The sequence below is a fragment of the Chiloscyllium punctatum genome, chromosome 33 (assembly GCF_047496795.1).
Source record: "Chiloscyllium punctatum isolate Juve2018m chromosome 33, sChiPun1.3, whole genome shotgun sequence".
Lineage (NCBI taxonomy): Eukaryota > Metazoa > Chordata > Chondrichthyes > Orectolobiformes > Hemiscylliidae > Chiloscyllium > Chiloscyllium punctatum.
Window position 1 is genome coordinate 26,299,930 of NC_092771.1, and position 16,286 is coordinate 26,316,215.

At 41.3% G+C, this 16,286-nt stretch overlaps 1 protein-coding gene across 7 annotated transcripts in view; it reads right to left on the minus strand.

Annotated features, from left to right (window-relative positions):
• Positions 1-422: 422 nt before the first annotated feature.
• Positions 423-16,286, minus strand: part of ap3b2 (adaptor related protein complex 3 subunit beta 2) — a 232,821-nt gene continuing 216,957 nt past the window's right edge. For 5 of the 7 annotated variants that reach the window (XM_072553202.1, XM_072553204.1, XM_072553203.1 and 2 more), the window contains 3 exons: positions 12,113-12,136; positions 10,442-10,580; positions 423-6,438 (listed from right to left, as the gene is read on the minus strand). In XM_072553202.1, the coding sequence (XP_072409303.1) occupies positions 6,288-6,438; positions 10,442-10,580; positions 12,113-12,136 (314 nt within the window). In that variant the 3' untranslated portion in view covers positions 423-6,287. The remainder of the gene's footprint in view (positions 6,439-10,441; positions 10,581-12,112; positions 12,137-16,286) is intronic. The other 2 variants (XM_072553206.1, XM_072553201.1) reach the window with 1 other exon arrangement.

The window sequence follows — 16,286 nt, forward strand, 5'->3', positions numbered from 1 at the left end:
GGGGGGGTGGGGGTGGGGGAAGGTATCTGATAATGCAATAGATATCCCCGGCCCACAAGTCTCATTCCTGATGAAGTGCTTATGCCCGAAACGTCGATTCTTCCGCTCCTCGGATGCTGCCTGACCTGCTGTGCTTTTCCAGCACCACACTCAACTCTGATCTCCAGCACCTACAGTACTCACTTTCTCCACAAGGAAGTAGCTGCATTGAACAGCACTTTTACAATCGCAGGGTGTCCTTCAACCGACCAAGTACTTTTGATGTGCTATCCACTTTTGTAATGAACCACAGTTGTAAATAACACATTGCTGAACTAAAGCAGCGATCTGATTCAGCTTGGTTTATGGGGCAGTTGTGTAAATATAGTTGAAGATACAGAAACAAACCCACAACAATGAATAAACATCAGAGATGAACAAGGTTTCAAGTTTCTCAGCAGCTTTTTACTTGACGATTTTGTGCAATAAATTAATCTGCCCAAGCAGTTGGGGTTGACAGCGATGTAACAAGTAAACATTGCCACTGGAAGGATACCACTGGCAAAGCAACAAGGAACTAGTTACAAATTAAACACAGTGAACTGCATAAGAATCGGGCCTCCCTCTCACTCTTAGAGGAAAATGGGGAAATCAGGATTTTATAACTATCAATATTTTGGCATTATCTCACTGCAGTGTGTAATTCTAGTGAACTTTAACCATGATTTCAGGAAATGCTAAGGGCATGTTGGAGTGAAATCTTTGGAAGGGATGGTGCACAGGGACAATTGTCTTATCCTACATAATGAATGACAAAGCGAGAGCAAAATTCCCATGAGCCCAGTAGTGTTGGAAACAGGAGGAGGGTTGCTATAAGCAAACTGGTTCTGACCAAATTCATTGAGCAACATGAAGGGAGAGAAATGTGAAATCTTCAGGCAGGTCAGACATGGAGCCATGATGTTGAGGAATGGAATAGCTATTGATATTTCTCACATTGACCTATTTTTGTGGGGGCGGGAAGTGCAGGAAATTTCACCCACAATGTTATCTCATACATAACATTTTGAAAACAGACTTCTGTATGGTCTCTCTCCATCAGTATAGGGAAAGGTGAAGGATGACAATCACACACACGTGTGCACCACATACAGTCACACACACTTTCCCTAAGTAGTTCTACGTCAAAACCTGAATATTAGAGTCAGGCCATTAAATAGTGAAATCAGGGAAACAATTTCCACCCACATGGACAGACAGACAATAAAAGGTAATATCACCACAGTCTGCTCTCTAACTAAAGAGAGAGAGAGAGGTGACGTAACCTGCAAGGTACCACACCTCAGGCAAAAGGAGATGTTGAGAAAGAGAGTCCTTTATGGTAAACTCAGCTGGTGTATGAATTGAACCTGTGCTTGTTGGCAATACTGTACATTGCAAACCAGCCAACTGAGCTAACTGACACCCACAGAAATGTAGACACACACACGTGTACTCACACAGATAGACACACAGGTGGAAATTGGAAACTTCCTTCCTCTGTGAACAATGTAGATTTTGAGCGTGATGGAAATTTTGAAGACAGAGAGCATTCGGTTTTTTGTTCGGCAAAACACTCAGGAATTTTTAAAGCAAAGTTGGTGATATAGATCTGATCCAATGCTGCAGCAAGCTTGATAGACTGAATTGCCTTCTATTCCTGACGTTGTTCCCTCAATACAGAACTCGGGATGCCGGAAAATAAATTGAATGGTGAAGTAATTGAAAAAAGTCTTTTATATCTTGCTCTTTTTTTTGAGAAACCAAAATAAATCAGGGAAATGGAGGAAAAGGGTGCAAATTGCATTGCTCTTCAAGACCTGATTTGGAGAAGCCGATGTTGGACTGGCGTGGACAAAGTTAAAAATCACACAACACCAGGTTATAGTCCAACAGGTTTACTTTGGAGGCATTAGCTTGCATAGCACTGCTTCTTCATCAGGTAGTTGTGGAGCAAAATCGTATGATACAGTACACATACACATATATAACTGTGTGGGGTGAATTTGTACTTGCAGAATTACATTTTATTTTGCTCAAAAACTTCATAATTCATGTAAGATTCTGTAAATCCCACTTTAGAAATAGAATCAGTCTGACCTAAATTGGGACACAGACAGACTTTAACTTCACACCTTCAATGCATTGTCTGAGCTGAGATGGCACCTATAGTTAAAAGTTATCTTGAGAATGTAAATTTAAAAAAAGTTCTGGGATTTACATATGAAGAAACCAAAACTAACATGATCATTCTAAAAGATGAAAGACTCAAGCTAAATTTGTTTAACATTACATTCCATGACACTGCAATTCTGTTGCTTTGAATTCTGTGTCGTACGATTCTGCTCCACAACCACCTGATGAAGGAGCAGCGCTCTGAAAGCTAGTGCTTCCAAATAAACCTGTTGGACTATAACCTGGTGTTATCTGATTTTTAACTTTGTCCAACCCTCTTCAAGACAGACAGTGAAAACCAGATGGGCTGAATGGCCTGTTTCTGTGCAGTGCTGTTCTATGATTCCATGATAAAGCTTAATAAGTTTGTGCTGAGAATAAGTACCACATTATTGGGAATGAGAACCAAAGCACAAATTTGTTTCCTTTGCAAATGAAATCTCAAGTGGCCAACACTCCATTTTAACTTTCAGTCGTTTTTATAATGATCAGCTTTGTGCAGTTAAACTTATAATTTCCAGAAAGCCCTATTAGTCAAATGCTTAAAAATTTTACCCAGAGAGACATTATGGTTGCATGTTTTCTGTTTCAGCATAAATTACATGTAATTTAAGAAGTGCAAGAAATAAACATTTTCAGTCTTGTACCAAGAATGGATGAGAATAGTGTGGGAACTTTTTTTCAGAAAGGGGTGGCGGGTTTTCTAAACACAACTATCTCTAAATTATTATTACATAAATCCACATTTTCAATGGGAATTGTCTATGCAGGAGTATCCAAAAGGTTGATGTCATGTGTGTAGTTTGTGGGTGGGAGTTAATTTTTTTTCGCTTTTTGTGTGACTCTACTTCTCATTTTCAGCCCACACCACTGGCTAACAGTAATGCAAAAGGGAGAGCCAAATGTGTTAAGTCTCCCCATATTAGGGCAAAGTTTCCATCAGCAAATGCTCTGCTAAAGGTCCTTCTGTCGATACACTGAAACTGGGTCAGTCATGGTCCCAGATTAAAGCTCCAGTGATACCTGGAAGTTTAGCCTGCATGGACAACAGTGTGCAGGCCCTCCAGCACATACCCTGGCATTCATGAACCAAACTCCCAAACATGGGAGAATAGGTCCACAGTCTGGATGATACCTCAGCAAGATTGAAAGTTAATGTTGTAAACCATAACCAAAAAACCTGGAATGAAGGTCAAAGGCTTCTAATTACATCATCTTTCCACCAGTGCCAAAACTGCACCCCATATTCCTTTGGATCAATCAGCAAGGACAAGAGGAGTTCCTGATGCTTGGGCAATCCAGGGTGTCCATAAATTTTGCCCAAATTTATACCTGGTGAGGACATTCCAATTTCATTTCTGAGTTTTAACATAACATGCGAGACAGCAGTTACAAAGTTTAACATAGAGTTGATGTCTTTGTGGTTTCTTAGGTTGCACTTACATTCTCTCGGGTGGAGGCTGCAGCTCAGCGAGTTCCAATTACAATGTGACATTTACAAAGACAGATGAATTTACTGTATAGATTAAAAGAGAATAAAGGGTATCACTCTCAAATGAGGACTGAACCGAATGACTTGATCCAATGAATGTCTTTCAGTAGGCCCACTTCAGCTAAAGATTACACCTTCAGCTAAAGGTTTTGACAGCTTTGTGAAACATCAGAAGTGATTGACTATTATTTTATTAAAAATATAGACTTGGGAATTTTTTTGGATAAATTAAGCTCTCATTGGAAACCTATTTGGCTTTTAAAATTGTATGATCCTTAGCTCCTTCATGCCAAACACTTTATTGGCCAATAGGAGCCACATGACTGTTTGTGTTATCAATAAAAGTGATTACTACAAGCCTTAGTCTTTTTAAAAAAAATTCTTTCATGGAATGAAATTGTTGCACATACATGATTGTCCTTTAACTGTGGCTTAATTGTCTCCAATGAATAATCTAATAGTTCAGATTTATTTTCTTTACTCTTTCTTGGGATGTGGACATCACTGGTTCTAAGTTTCCTTGAAGTGAGTGTTTTAGGCCATTTCAGACAGCAGTCGAGAATCAACCACACGACTGTGTGTCAGATCACATAAGGATGACAGATTTTCTTCCCTAAAGGACATTAGTGAATCAGTTGGGTTCTGATAAGAATTAATGTTTATTGCATGGTCACCATTACTGAGACTAGCTTTCAATTCCAGATTTTAAAATTGAATTTAAAATTTCACCAGCTGCTGTAGTGGGATTTGAGCCCTTGACGCCACAGCATTAGACTGAGTCTCTGAATTACTGTTCTAAAACATCGCTATGTCATCACCTTCTTTTTGACCTCTCTCAGGTCCAAGCACAAATCCTGTCCAGGGCCATTTGGAACAATTGCTTACAGTCTCCACGCAAACATAATTCCTCTATATCGGTTCCTTCGTTCTCCAGATTCACACTTGGAGCATTTCCTATTGTCCTGTCTCAATGCTGGGCTCTCTCCCTCAGATCTAACTTTGATGGGGTGGATCCTTCCTGTTTCAAAGCAGTTCAGATGGCTGCTGACCATCAACTATTCAAGGAGGTATCAAGGATACAAGCAAAATACTACAGATGTTGACATCTCAAACAAACACAAAGAACTGCAAGCTAACTCAGCAGGTCTGGCATAATTGTGGAGAGAGAACCAGACTTAATGTTTTGTCTCCAGTATAACTCTTCCAGTATAACCAAGGAAGTATTTCAGAGACAATGCAAGTACCCACAATATCTCACCATTTCCTGTCCCAGTCCAAGCCTGAAGCTTGCTTCACTGGCTGCTGTCTGGGGAGAACAGTGAGGAATTCTCAATCCCAGAAAAAAAATTGAGAAATACTGGTTTCCAAAAATATGCCCTCCATAAATGTAGTAACATTGTTCAAAGTTGTTACTATAAAAAGCATTTTTAAAAAAAAAACTTTACCAGCAAACCGGAAAATATTGATTCTTACAATGTCATGTCGTATTTTAGGATTGTCAAGCAAAACGCCTTATGAAACTGAGGTGCTGTATTTTTGTTTGCTGATGGTTTAGGTTCAGTTTAATATATATTGGATAGGCAACCATTTTTTATAGGAGACCAACCCAGGAGACTGAATATCGCTGTTAAAGTGAAACCAGTGCAGAAGATCAAGTAAGCAGTGGGACAGAATCATTAAAAGCCTGGTCAAAAGAGGAAGGTATTACTGTAGATAAGAGAGCCAGAGTGGTTTAGAGATGGAATTCCAAAAGAGAATTATTAAAGAGTTATTAAAATTGATCAAGTAAAACATTGACTTCACGTTGTTTTACACAGAAATGGAAGTTCTCTGATACAGGGGCCCTAATAACCAATAAAAATTGAAGCAGTATCAAATTCTTCAGTGGGGTGGGGCAGGACAAAGAGCTAGTTGCTCAACTTTTAGAAGACAACACTGTGAAGAGTTCAGTCATCCTTCAGCAAGCTAATCAGGATCTCACCACACATGACATTTAAGAAAGAATATTATTGCGCTGGAAGCAGTAAGAAATGAATCACTCAAGTGACTTCTGCAATAAAGGAGTTGTTTTATGAGGAAATATTGGACAGATATTTACGCCTGTAGTCATTGGAGATTAGCAGAATGAAAATTCATCTTATTGAAATTCGATTCTGAGGGACTTTGATAGAGTGGACGCTAAATGGATTTTGTCCCCATGTGGTGGAGATTAGAACTAAGGGACACAAATTGAAAATTAGGATTTCTTGTCTCCAAGGAGTAGTGAGAGGTCAGGCCTTTGAGGGTTGGTGGGGAGGGATTGTGGAGACAGGAAAGTGGAGTCAAGGACACAATCAGATCAGCCATGATTGTAGAGAATGATGGAGCCCGCTCAAAAAACCAAATAGCCTATTCCTGCTCCTTACGTTTTTGGATATTGGAGAAGCTTCAGTCATAACTAAGTGAATGCTTTATATTTCAGTTTTGGGCTGTTTCTCCTGCAGCCAGTGGTTTCTTGAGTGGCCAGGCGCTGCGAGGGGTTGCTGAGGCTGTAAGAGCAGAGTGAGAGACGACTCTCAAGCCCCAACTCCTCCATGTCAGAAGGAGAGACAAATCAGCTGCGTCACTGAGTCAGTGCCTGCATTATGTCTTTCACCATCATCGTGCCAATCACCATCTTCTCACAGTTAATCGTTAACTGAGCAGCTCCGCCTTCTTTGGTTACCAGGGTAACAAGAACCAAAGCACCACCACTGATTGTTCGAGCAGCGAACCTATCAGGAAAGAATAGATAAAGCAGGGCAGCTTATTTAAAGGAGGTTTGATAGCACATCAAAAAAACTCCAAAAACCAGCGAAGCTGAACACCTTCAATTAGAAAATGCTGCATTTATGCTTAAACACAAGATTACCAATAGTGATTAAAGTCTGAGGTTTTAAATAATCTTGGCTTCTGCACATAGTTCTTAGTATTCCCTGGCTTTGTCATTTTGAACACTGATGGGGCCATTCAGCGCACTGTGGCTGTACTGACCCTTTGTAAAGCTAATCCTACTGCCCTTCTTGTCCCCCTTTACCATAACTATTTAGACATTTTGTCCCTTAAGATTACCGCCTAAACTACTCCCTTTGGCAAAATTATATCTTGTGCCTCAGCACAAATATTATCCAGAAAATCTCTCTCTTAATTCATGTTTTTCACTTGGGTTTGGCAGGGAACTAAGTTCTTAGACAGACCAGAGCTTACTTCAGGAATCCCTCAAGGACAGACAATAATTTACACCTGCCATTTGAGTGAACCCTATTTGTGCTGTGGAAATTGTTAACAGTCCCAAATTATCAGTCTCACATTCCTGTGACAGTTGGTGTTTCGATTCAATTGTCTTTGCCAATGGGACTTCCGTATTGGCTATGAATGGTCTTACCACTGGTAGTCCTCTTTAACATTGCCATACATGATTATCACTTCAAAGGCATTTTTATTTTTTGAGCCTGTTTCTTTGAGTTATGTTGGTATTTCTGGTTTTAGGTTGTGCATGGAATCATCTGATGCTGGGACCTGACTACAACCCCTGATCTTAACTCAGCAGGGAGTGACTATGACAAGACTATAAAACGCAGACAAGAGGATCAACAGGAAAAGCTCAGCCTAATTTCTGGTTCTTTAGTCGTTTGCACTGGCATCAGGTAGTAAACAATAAATTAATTAACAGGTAGATTAAGACTCAGATGTTAAAATGGTCCAGGCCTCATGCAGAAGAGTTCATGGTGATATCCGACCAGTCTCACCAGCTATTTTTAACATAATGTCAATTAAACAAGTGTTTAACAGGAGGGGAACAGCCAGGGGATGTCTTATATTTATGGAGTTAAAATTACATCAATCTCTTCTTTTTGCTTCACTTTTTCCTTTGTTTTCTAGTTTATAATTTGTGAGGTCTTTTTTGTGGTTTACAGTTTTAAGAACAATAATCTATAATGACGAGGACCAGGGAATAAGTGCCAAGAGTAAGTGATATTAAACATCTTCTAAAAGGGGTAAGTCACAGTTGGAGAGCTCAAATTCGTGTTGTGTTCTTCCTGTTCCCTGTGTGAAGCTAGGAACATTTCTAATGTCCGGGGTCAGCATTTGTGCAGGATGTATCTCCAGATGCAGCTCTTAAAAGTCCAGGTTTCAGGCATGGAGCAGGAACTGGGGCTGCTGTGGACCATCCACAAAGCTGAGAATCTCATGAATATCATGTACAGAGAGATAGTCACACTGCAGGCTAAGCCTCCACAGGCAGTAAGGGAATGGGTGATCATCGGGCAGAACAAGAAGACTAAGCAGGCAGTGCAGGAATCTCCTGTGGCTATTCACCTACGAAACAGATATACCACTTTGGACATTGAAGGGGCCGGCCTTACAGGGGAAAGCAGCAACAGCCAAAATATCATTCCACTACAGTTGGCTCTGCTGCACAAGGGAAAGCTAAAAGGTGTGGGAATGCAATAGATAAAGTGGATTCAGTTAGAAAAGGATAGATGGACGATTCTGTGGATACAAACGAGACTTAAGGATGGTACATTGCTTCCCTGGTACTAGGGTCAAGGATGTATCAGAGCAGCTACAGGAAATTCTGGAGACTACACAGTCACTAGTCAGTGGTACACATTGTTACAAACAACATAGATAAGGACATAGGACGGCATGGTGGCTCAGTGGTTAGCACTGTTGCCTCACAGCGCCTGGGACCTGGGTTTGATTCCACCCTTGGGCGATTGTCTATGTGGAGTTTGCACATTCTCCCCATGTATGTGTGGGTTTCCTCCGGGTGCTCCGGTTTCCTCCTACACTCTAAAGATGTACAGGTTAGGTGAAATGCCCATGCTAAATTGCCCATAGTGTTCAGGGATGTGTAGGTTAGGTGCATTAGTAAGGGGTAATGTAGAGTAGGGGAATGGGTCTGGATGGGTTACTCTTTGGAGGGTCAGTGTGGACTTGTTGGGCCAAAGGGCCTGTTTCTACACTGTAAGAATTCTATGATTCATTAGAGTTTAGAAGAATGAGGGGGAACTCATGAAGCCTGTGAAAGGGGTAGGAGTGGGGGTGGTGGTTCAGAACCAGGAATCACAATGCAAGGATACAGAGTAAAGCATTTAGGATTGAGATGAGGAGAACTTTCTTCACAAAGTGAGTGGTGAGCCTGTGGAATATGTGACCACAAGAAGCAGTTGAGCCCAAATCATTGTTTGATTTCAAGAAGGAGTTAGATATAGTTCTTAGGGTTAAATAGATCAAAGGATATGGGCGGGCAGGGGAAAAGGCTATTGAATTGGATACTCAGTCGTGATCATAATGAATGGGGAAGCAAACTTGAAGAGCTGAATGTCCTCCCCTGCTCCTAGTTTCTATGTTTTCTGTGAATGAATATTCAAATAGCTTTGATACAGAATTGCACCCTTGGTAACAAATTCATCCTCCTGTCTACTCAAACTTTGGATAAACTTTTCAAATAAATGTAAATCTTATAGTGTTTTTGTTATATTCTGTGATTTATTTTATTTTGCAAGTTATCACTGCTAGGAATGTACAATGCTGCACAGACACAGTACTATATTTCAATTTGTGAATTGTTTTTTCTGGGCAAGAATATGTCCAAAGGAATCTAACTCTGACTAAAACACTAATTCCTATGGGAATCCATGATTCACTTAAAGCTGCAATGCTCAGAAAAGGAACCACAATGTTATTGAGGACTACCTGAACTTAGGTAGACCATAACTATGCCAGTGCTGTGATAGAGAGCAGGACTATACTTCTCTCCAGTTTCTTGGCAACACAAAACTCTCATGTTGCCAAAAGAGAGGCACTTTGCTTAAACTTTTCTTCTTGCACATATCACGACAAATGCAAGAATACCAAACTTGAAATGCTCATGAACAATTACGGGGTTCCATGAGAAAAGGGTGCTGTTTGGTTGTTGCAACATAACCTGCAGAAAGAGTACTGTGCATCTGTCCAGCAAAGATAATCACACACATATGCATCTTGTTAATATTCAACCGAGTGCAACACTGTGCAAAGTATCTGGAACCCACTACCCACACATCCTTGGCTTCTTGGCAACTATACACCCCATACAGCTGCTGATTGACAAAAACCCAGAGGCTGAAACCAAGCATGCTGCAAATGCTTACAACTCCAAGGAGATTTATTCAACCTACTCATTTTCCATCTTAGCATCCCAAATAGAGCAACTTTCCTGAATAAGATCCACCATCTGACAGTCTGCATCAAGGAATGGGTAACGTGGGACATTATTAACAAGTCCCTTGCAGCAAGCTCCAGCTGTTGAAGAGCAGGCATTGAACTACTATGGTGAGAGTGGGCCTTGCTAAATGGGTTCAGGGAAAGCCAGGGCTCATGCACAGCCAACTTCCACTACTGTGCCATCAGTACAAACCCCTCCTGCACTTGTGGAGAAAAGCAAACAATCCTGCACATTACCGTAGAGTGCCCCTCTACAGACTAAGTGGTGGACTAGTCACTAAACTCAATGAGTTGACTGTCATTATTTGGGGAATTTGCATTCTCTGATCAAATAACATTGGTTTGCTGCTGTTTTTCCATGGCAATGTCATGTACAATCAAAAATGATGTAGCAACCAAATGGTATGCTGATCTCCTCAGTAGAAATTGATGTGATAATCTTAAATTTGACAATAATTATCTCTCAGTCCACTTAAAATAATTTACTTGGAGAAATATTTCATCAATCCAGGCCGCTCCATTTACCTATACTCATTGTCCAGTCCACATGGCACCCGCCCAAGATTGGCTGTAGAAAGCACCTTCTGGACAATGGCTTGGTCACTCCGGCATTTCTCTGGGAGGGTCAGTTTCTCCTTGATTTCATTCATTCCCATCAATTTTCCTAAGACACAGATAAAGATAGGTTAGACCAGATTTAGAATGTCTCTCTACCCTACACATTTCTGAACAAAACACTGATGATTTCCCTGTGAGGAAGCAAAATTAATGAAATTCAGGGCAGTTCTGGATGAAGCTGAAACTCCTTGCCAAACACTTAATGATCGAGGGGACATTTGCTTTGACATGTACATGGTCTCCCCTACTCTCTCCTCAACCTGTCACGTCAAGTATAATTCCTTAGCTGATAATATAACCAGGATTGGGAATCATCATGATCTAGTTATTCTCAAGAAAAGCTTGGGCGTGTCAGCATATTCTTTAGCTATGGAAATGTTGTAAAGAACCAGTGTGGTAATGCTGTTGCACTATGAAGAATGGGAATCTTGATCAGATCCAAGTTCAAACAGCACCTGGTTTTCAACAAAGCAACACAGGAAATCTCTTGCTTTCAATTTTGGGCAGAAGAGGTGATCTTATTTGATGTGTTTGACTAGTCTTCCTGCCGAGTGAATGGTTATACAGCCCTGCTACTTGGGAAATGGGACAGAGAAATGGTTTGGAGTCCCTCAATGTTGGATGCCACCTATGCAAGGTGCATGATAGTAGCTTCCAGGGATTGGATCTTTGCAGCTTCTTGATTTTCCTTCCCCATGGCAACCACCCTCCTCTGTGGCTTGCCAGGAAGTAAGCCCACAGGCCTCAGACTGTGATCCATTACTCAATGCTAGGCCTTTCACCTGACTATGCCACTACTCCCTCACCTCTGATCACATCTGGCTGAACCATGTGATGGAGACAGAATCAATGGCTGAGCACTAGAGCAGTCCTTGAAATCTCATAACTGTAGTCACTTGTTTCTGTACCGGTAACCATTGGGTCAAGTTCTGCTGACCAATGTAGTTAGCTGATGGATTGGCACTGTATTTTTCTTGGTTTGAGAGAATCTGACTTCAGATGGCAAAAAAGAAATGGCTATGGTGAATCATATGATTCTGAAGGGGATCAGAGGGGTCAAAAAAAAGGAGGCCAGTCAGCCCTGTTGTACTATTCAATTGAATGATGTCAAAAATAGAAGTGAAACAGCAAAAGTGAAAATGGTGACCTGCTTTCCTTAGGAACCTTTCCTAGCTGATGGGATATTCAATATCCCTTTTGCCTCCCATATTGTGTTCATGTTGCTGGACTGCCTTTACACCTGGGAAGTGTGAACAGCCAAACAGCCATGCATCATTTTCCTCATGGTAACACATGCACAAGCATTGCAATGTTCCCATAATGCAGAAACAAAGTTACCGCTGAATCCCAGAGCAGAGGCTAAACCAGAAGAAGAAGGGGAGGGATGTTTACTAAGCACCACTGGACTCGGACAAAAGAAGACTCTCAAAAGAGTGTAAACATGAATCAGGTGATGCTCTACCACGCTAAAGCACGGACAATACAGACAAACACAGCAGCGGCAGGACAAGAAACAATGTGCAGCAGGATTTACATCCACATGGTGACACGCTGAGCCCTTTTTGTGCATCTACTCACCAGCGCTGGGATTTAACAGTTGTTCTATGACAGCAAGTGGGAAAACAAAGTGCAATGAGATAAAAAAATTGAGCTATGACTATGATGACAAGATCAGTTGTACTTCAAACTAAATCCTAATCTAACACAAAAATGAAGTACTGCAGATACAAGAAATCTGAAACAAACACAGAATGCTGGAGAAACTCAGCAGGTCCGTCATTACCTGTGGAGAGAGAAACAGAGTAAACATGTTGCATCCCAGCAGGACTCTCCTTTGAAACACAATTCATACTGGATTCAAAATATTAATTCTGTTTCTTCTTCCACAGATGTGGCTAGACCTGCTAGGTGTCATCCAGCAGTTTCTGTTTTTTGTTTCAAATTCCATCTAGTTCAGCTGGCTCCAAAACGTGCTTTGGTTTCACATCAGATTTCATGCCTTTGTTACCTCCAGACTTGACTGTTCCAACACACTCCATGCTGATCTCCTACATTCTATCCTCCAAAAACCTAAGATCATGCAGGAGACTGTTGCTCAAGCCCTATCTTGACTGAGCCCTGTTCCCCTCATACATACATTGAATCCAGGTCAATACACACCTTGCATCTAAAATATCATCCTTATTTTCAAAACCCTCTATGACTTCGCCCTTATCTAGCTCTGTCATCTCCTCTGACTCCACAAGTCTCCAAGATTTTGGAAAGGTAAATCAGGGTAGGACTTATACACTTAACGGTAAGATCCTGGGGAGTGTTGCTGAACAAAGAGACCTTGGAGTGCAGGTTCATAGTTCCTTGAAAGTCGAGTCGCACGTAGGTAGGATAGTGAAGAAAGCATTTGGTATGCTTGCCTATATTGGTCAGAGTATTTAATACAGGAGTCCCAGCCCCAGTCTGAGCCCCACCCCCACTCCCATTTATCTCTCCACCATGGAGGCTCCCTGACTCATTCCTGATGAAGGGTTTTTGCCCAAAAGTCGATTTTCCTGCTTCTCAGATGCTGCCTGATCTGCTGTGCTTTTCCGGCACGACTCTAATCTTGACTCTGATCTCCAGCATCTGCAGTGCTCACTTTCGCCATAGGAGTTGGGAGGTCATGTTGCAGCTGAAGCCACTTTTGGAATATTGTGTGCAATTCTGGTCTCTCTCCTATCAGAAGGATGTTGTGAAACTTGAAAGCATTCAGAAAAGATTTACAAAGATGTTGCCAGGGTTGAAGGATTTCAGCTATAGGGAGAGGCTGTTTTCCCTGAAGCATCAGAGGCTGAGGGCTGACCTTATAGAGGTATATAAAGCCATGAAGGGCAATGGCCAACCACAACCTTTCCCTGCTCAACAGGCCTGCTCCTTCTTTCCCACCGTTTACTGAGGGACTGTGACAGTTTAAGGCTCACAACAGGAACACTGCTGCAGTTACTGCCATGTTAAAATAACAAGTCTGTGCCAGGACAAAAACTTGCATGTCAGAGTGAAACTTATCTCATAGTAATTGAATATTTACTGAACAGCTCAGAACGGTATAGGAATCTACTCACTGGAGAGTAAGAAATAAGTCCTGTTAATTTAGTGCCAACTCAGGGAACATTTGGTAATCTCAGAAGATGTGGCAAAATCACTGGTCCTAGTAATCCAGAGGCACAGGCTATTCCTCTGGCTTCAAATCACACCACGGCAGCTGGTGAAATTTAAATTCACTTAATAAAATCTGGAATTGAAAACTAGTTTAGGTAAGAAATTAAGTCTGTGATCCTTATCTGGTCTGACTTTAGACCCACAGCAATGTTATTGACTCTTAACTGCCACTTCTTTCAATTGCAATTAGAAATGGTCATCAAATGCTGGTCTTGTCAGCAACCAGCCACAGCCCACTAAGGAAAAACAAAACAATACCCCTCTTCAGAATATTTTCAAAGGATTCTTTGAAGGAATTATGTTTCGCCATCCCCTCCCATTAATCCCCCCATACTTCTGTTGATATGTTGGATGGTTCTGTTTCAGCAATCAGTGCTGACAACACCTTCAGGAGAAATAACCTTACAGTACAACATGTATGTACATATTTGAAATGGAGAGAAGCGAATTGTCCTGTGTTGTGATTGGCTCCCTTGTGGTGGTGACTTCAGCTAATTCCTCCAGAATTTTATCTTCAGTATTCATTGGCTTTTCGGTATTCCAGCTGAAATCAGGTCAATGAGCAGAAACATTGATTTTGTTCACATTATAACAGACAGTTTGCCCACTTTATAATGATGTTGGAGCTCCTACTTAATAAAAGCAATCATTCTCTATTAGTGAGACTTAAATAGTTCCAGACATGAGATGAGGGAATCGTGCAGGGGAGAGCTTTGGAAGCCTTTTCCTTTTGGAAGTCCCCTGAAATGAGGAGAATGATTGCTGCTGAGCCCATTGCACATAGAGTCATTTAACTTTAGCTGCAGATACCACATGGTTCTGGCTGACCAGGCAACTTTCCTGCTCTTATCACCTACCATTGGTATATTAAAAGGACTTTTGTAGGTTGAGAATCAACCTGTTATGAATGCATCTTCCTTGGCTATCAAGCCCTGGACTTAGGTTCAAACCTTGAGCTTCCGGCTCAGAGAGAGGGAGACTACCTTGTGGATCACAAGACCTTCTGATTTGGGAACCATTGATCCAAAGAGGCCTGTTCACTAAACATCATGTCTCAATTTGTTCACACACTATATCCCAATGATTAGTTTCTGAAAGGAATTTATCTAATTTGCATCATAAGAATCAATGAAACTGCTTTTGCTATCCCCCAAGGTCAAGGATCATTAGGGCAATTTAGGTCGGCTCTGTAAGGCATGTGGGGAATGTGTTGATTAAGGCAGGGGTCGAGTGCTGCCATGGAGATGACTATCCTGATGAGGGGTCACCTCCATGGACAACAGCTGTCTCAGCAGAAGAGTCCCATTAACTTCCCCAAATGCATCAAACCCACAGTAAGGTCAACAAGATTCAGCAGGCAGTCTTCTCCAGCATTGATGTGACAAGAAGAGACCCTGAATTTGCTGCTCATGGATTAATTAGACCATAATATAGAGGAGCATATTAGGCAATTCGGCCAATCAGATCTGTTCCACCATTTGATCATGGCTGATATGTTTCTCAACTCTATTCTCTTGCCTTCTCCCATGACCCTTGATCCCCTTACTAATCAAAGGCCCATCAATCTCTGTCTTAAAGACACTCAATGACTTGGTTTCCACAGCATTTTCAGCAATGAGCTCTACAGATTAACCACCTTCTGGCTGAACAAATTCCTTCTCATCTTAGTTCTAAAAGGTCATCCCTTCACTCAAACTATGCCCTTGGGTCCTAGACTCATCTACAACTGGAAACATCTTCTCCACATTCACTATCCAGGCATCTCACTAAGTTTCATTGAGACCCCTCTCATCTTTCTTCTAAACTCCACTGAGTACAGACCCTGAGTCCTCAACTGCTGCTCATATGACAAGTTCTTCATTCCCAGGATCATTCTGTGAACCTTTTCTTGACTTCCCCCAAGGCCAGCACATCCTTCTTTAAATACAGAGTACCAAAACTGCTCACAATATTCCAAATACAATCTGATCACAGCCTCATACAACTTCAGCAGAACATTCCTAATCTTGTATTCTAGCCCTCTCAAAATGAATCCTAACATTGCATTTGCCTTCTGTAATAACTCAGGAAGCCCGACTGGAAAGGGAAATCATTTATTGTTGAACACCAAGATAGAGCCATTACTTGTGGAGTACACAGGCTAATCCCAGCCTGTGACAAAGACCTTATTTTTATCTTGAACTCAGGCATTCAGGTGCAGGACTCTGCTTTATTCTTTTCCCCATTACCAAATCATTGTAGTATTTTTTTCATCTTGTAACCACCATCAGTAAATCACTCATGCTTCCAGTTGAATAATTACGTGCAAAGTCCATTAAAGACAATGCAAAGGGGAGGGAGCTAAATCAAAATGGATTTGGAAAGGATGGATCTGCTTTTCTTACATAGCCAAAAATGCTCTTACACACACTAAATGTCTTTTTTTCCCATCACCAAATCACAATAGCATTTCTTTTTTGTACATCATCTATTAACCGCCACCAGTAAATCATCTGTTTGGCCAACTGAATATTTACAAGCAAAGCCCGTTGTGGGCAATGCAATCTATCAAAAGGTGAGG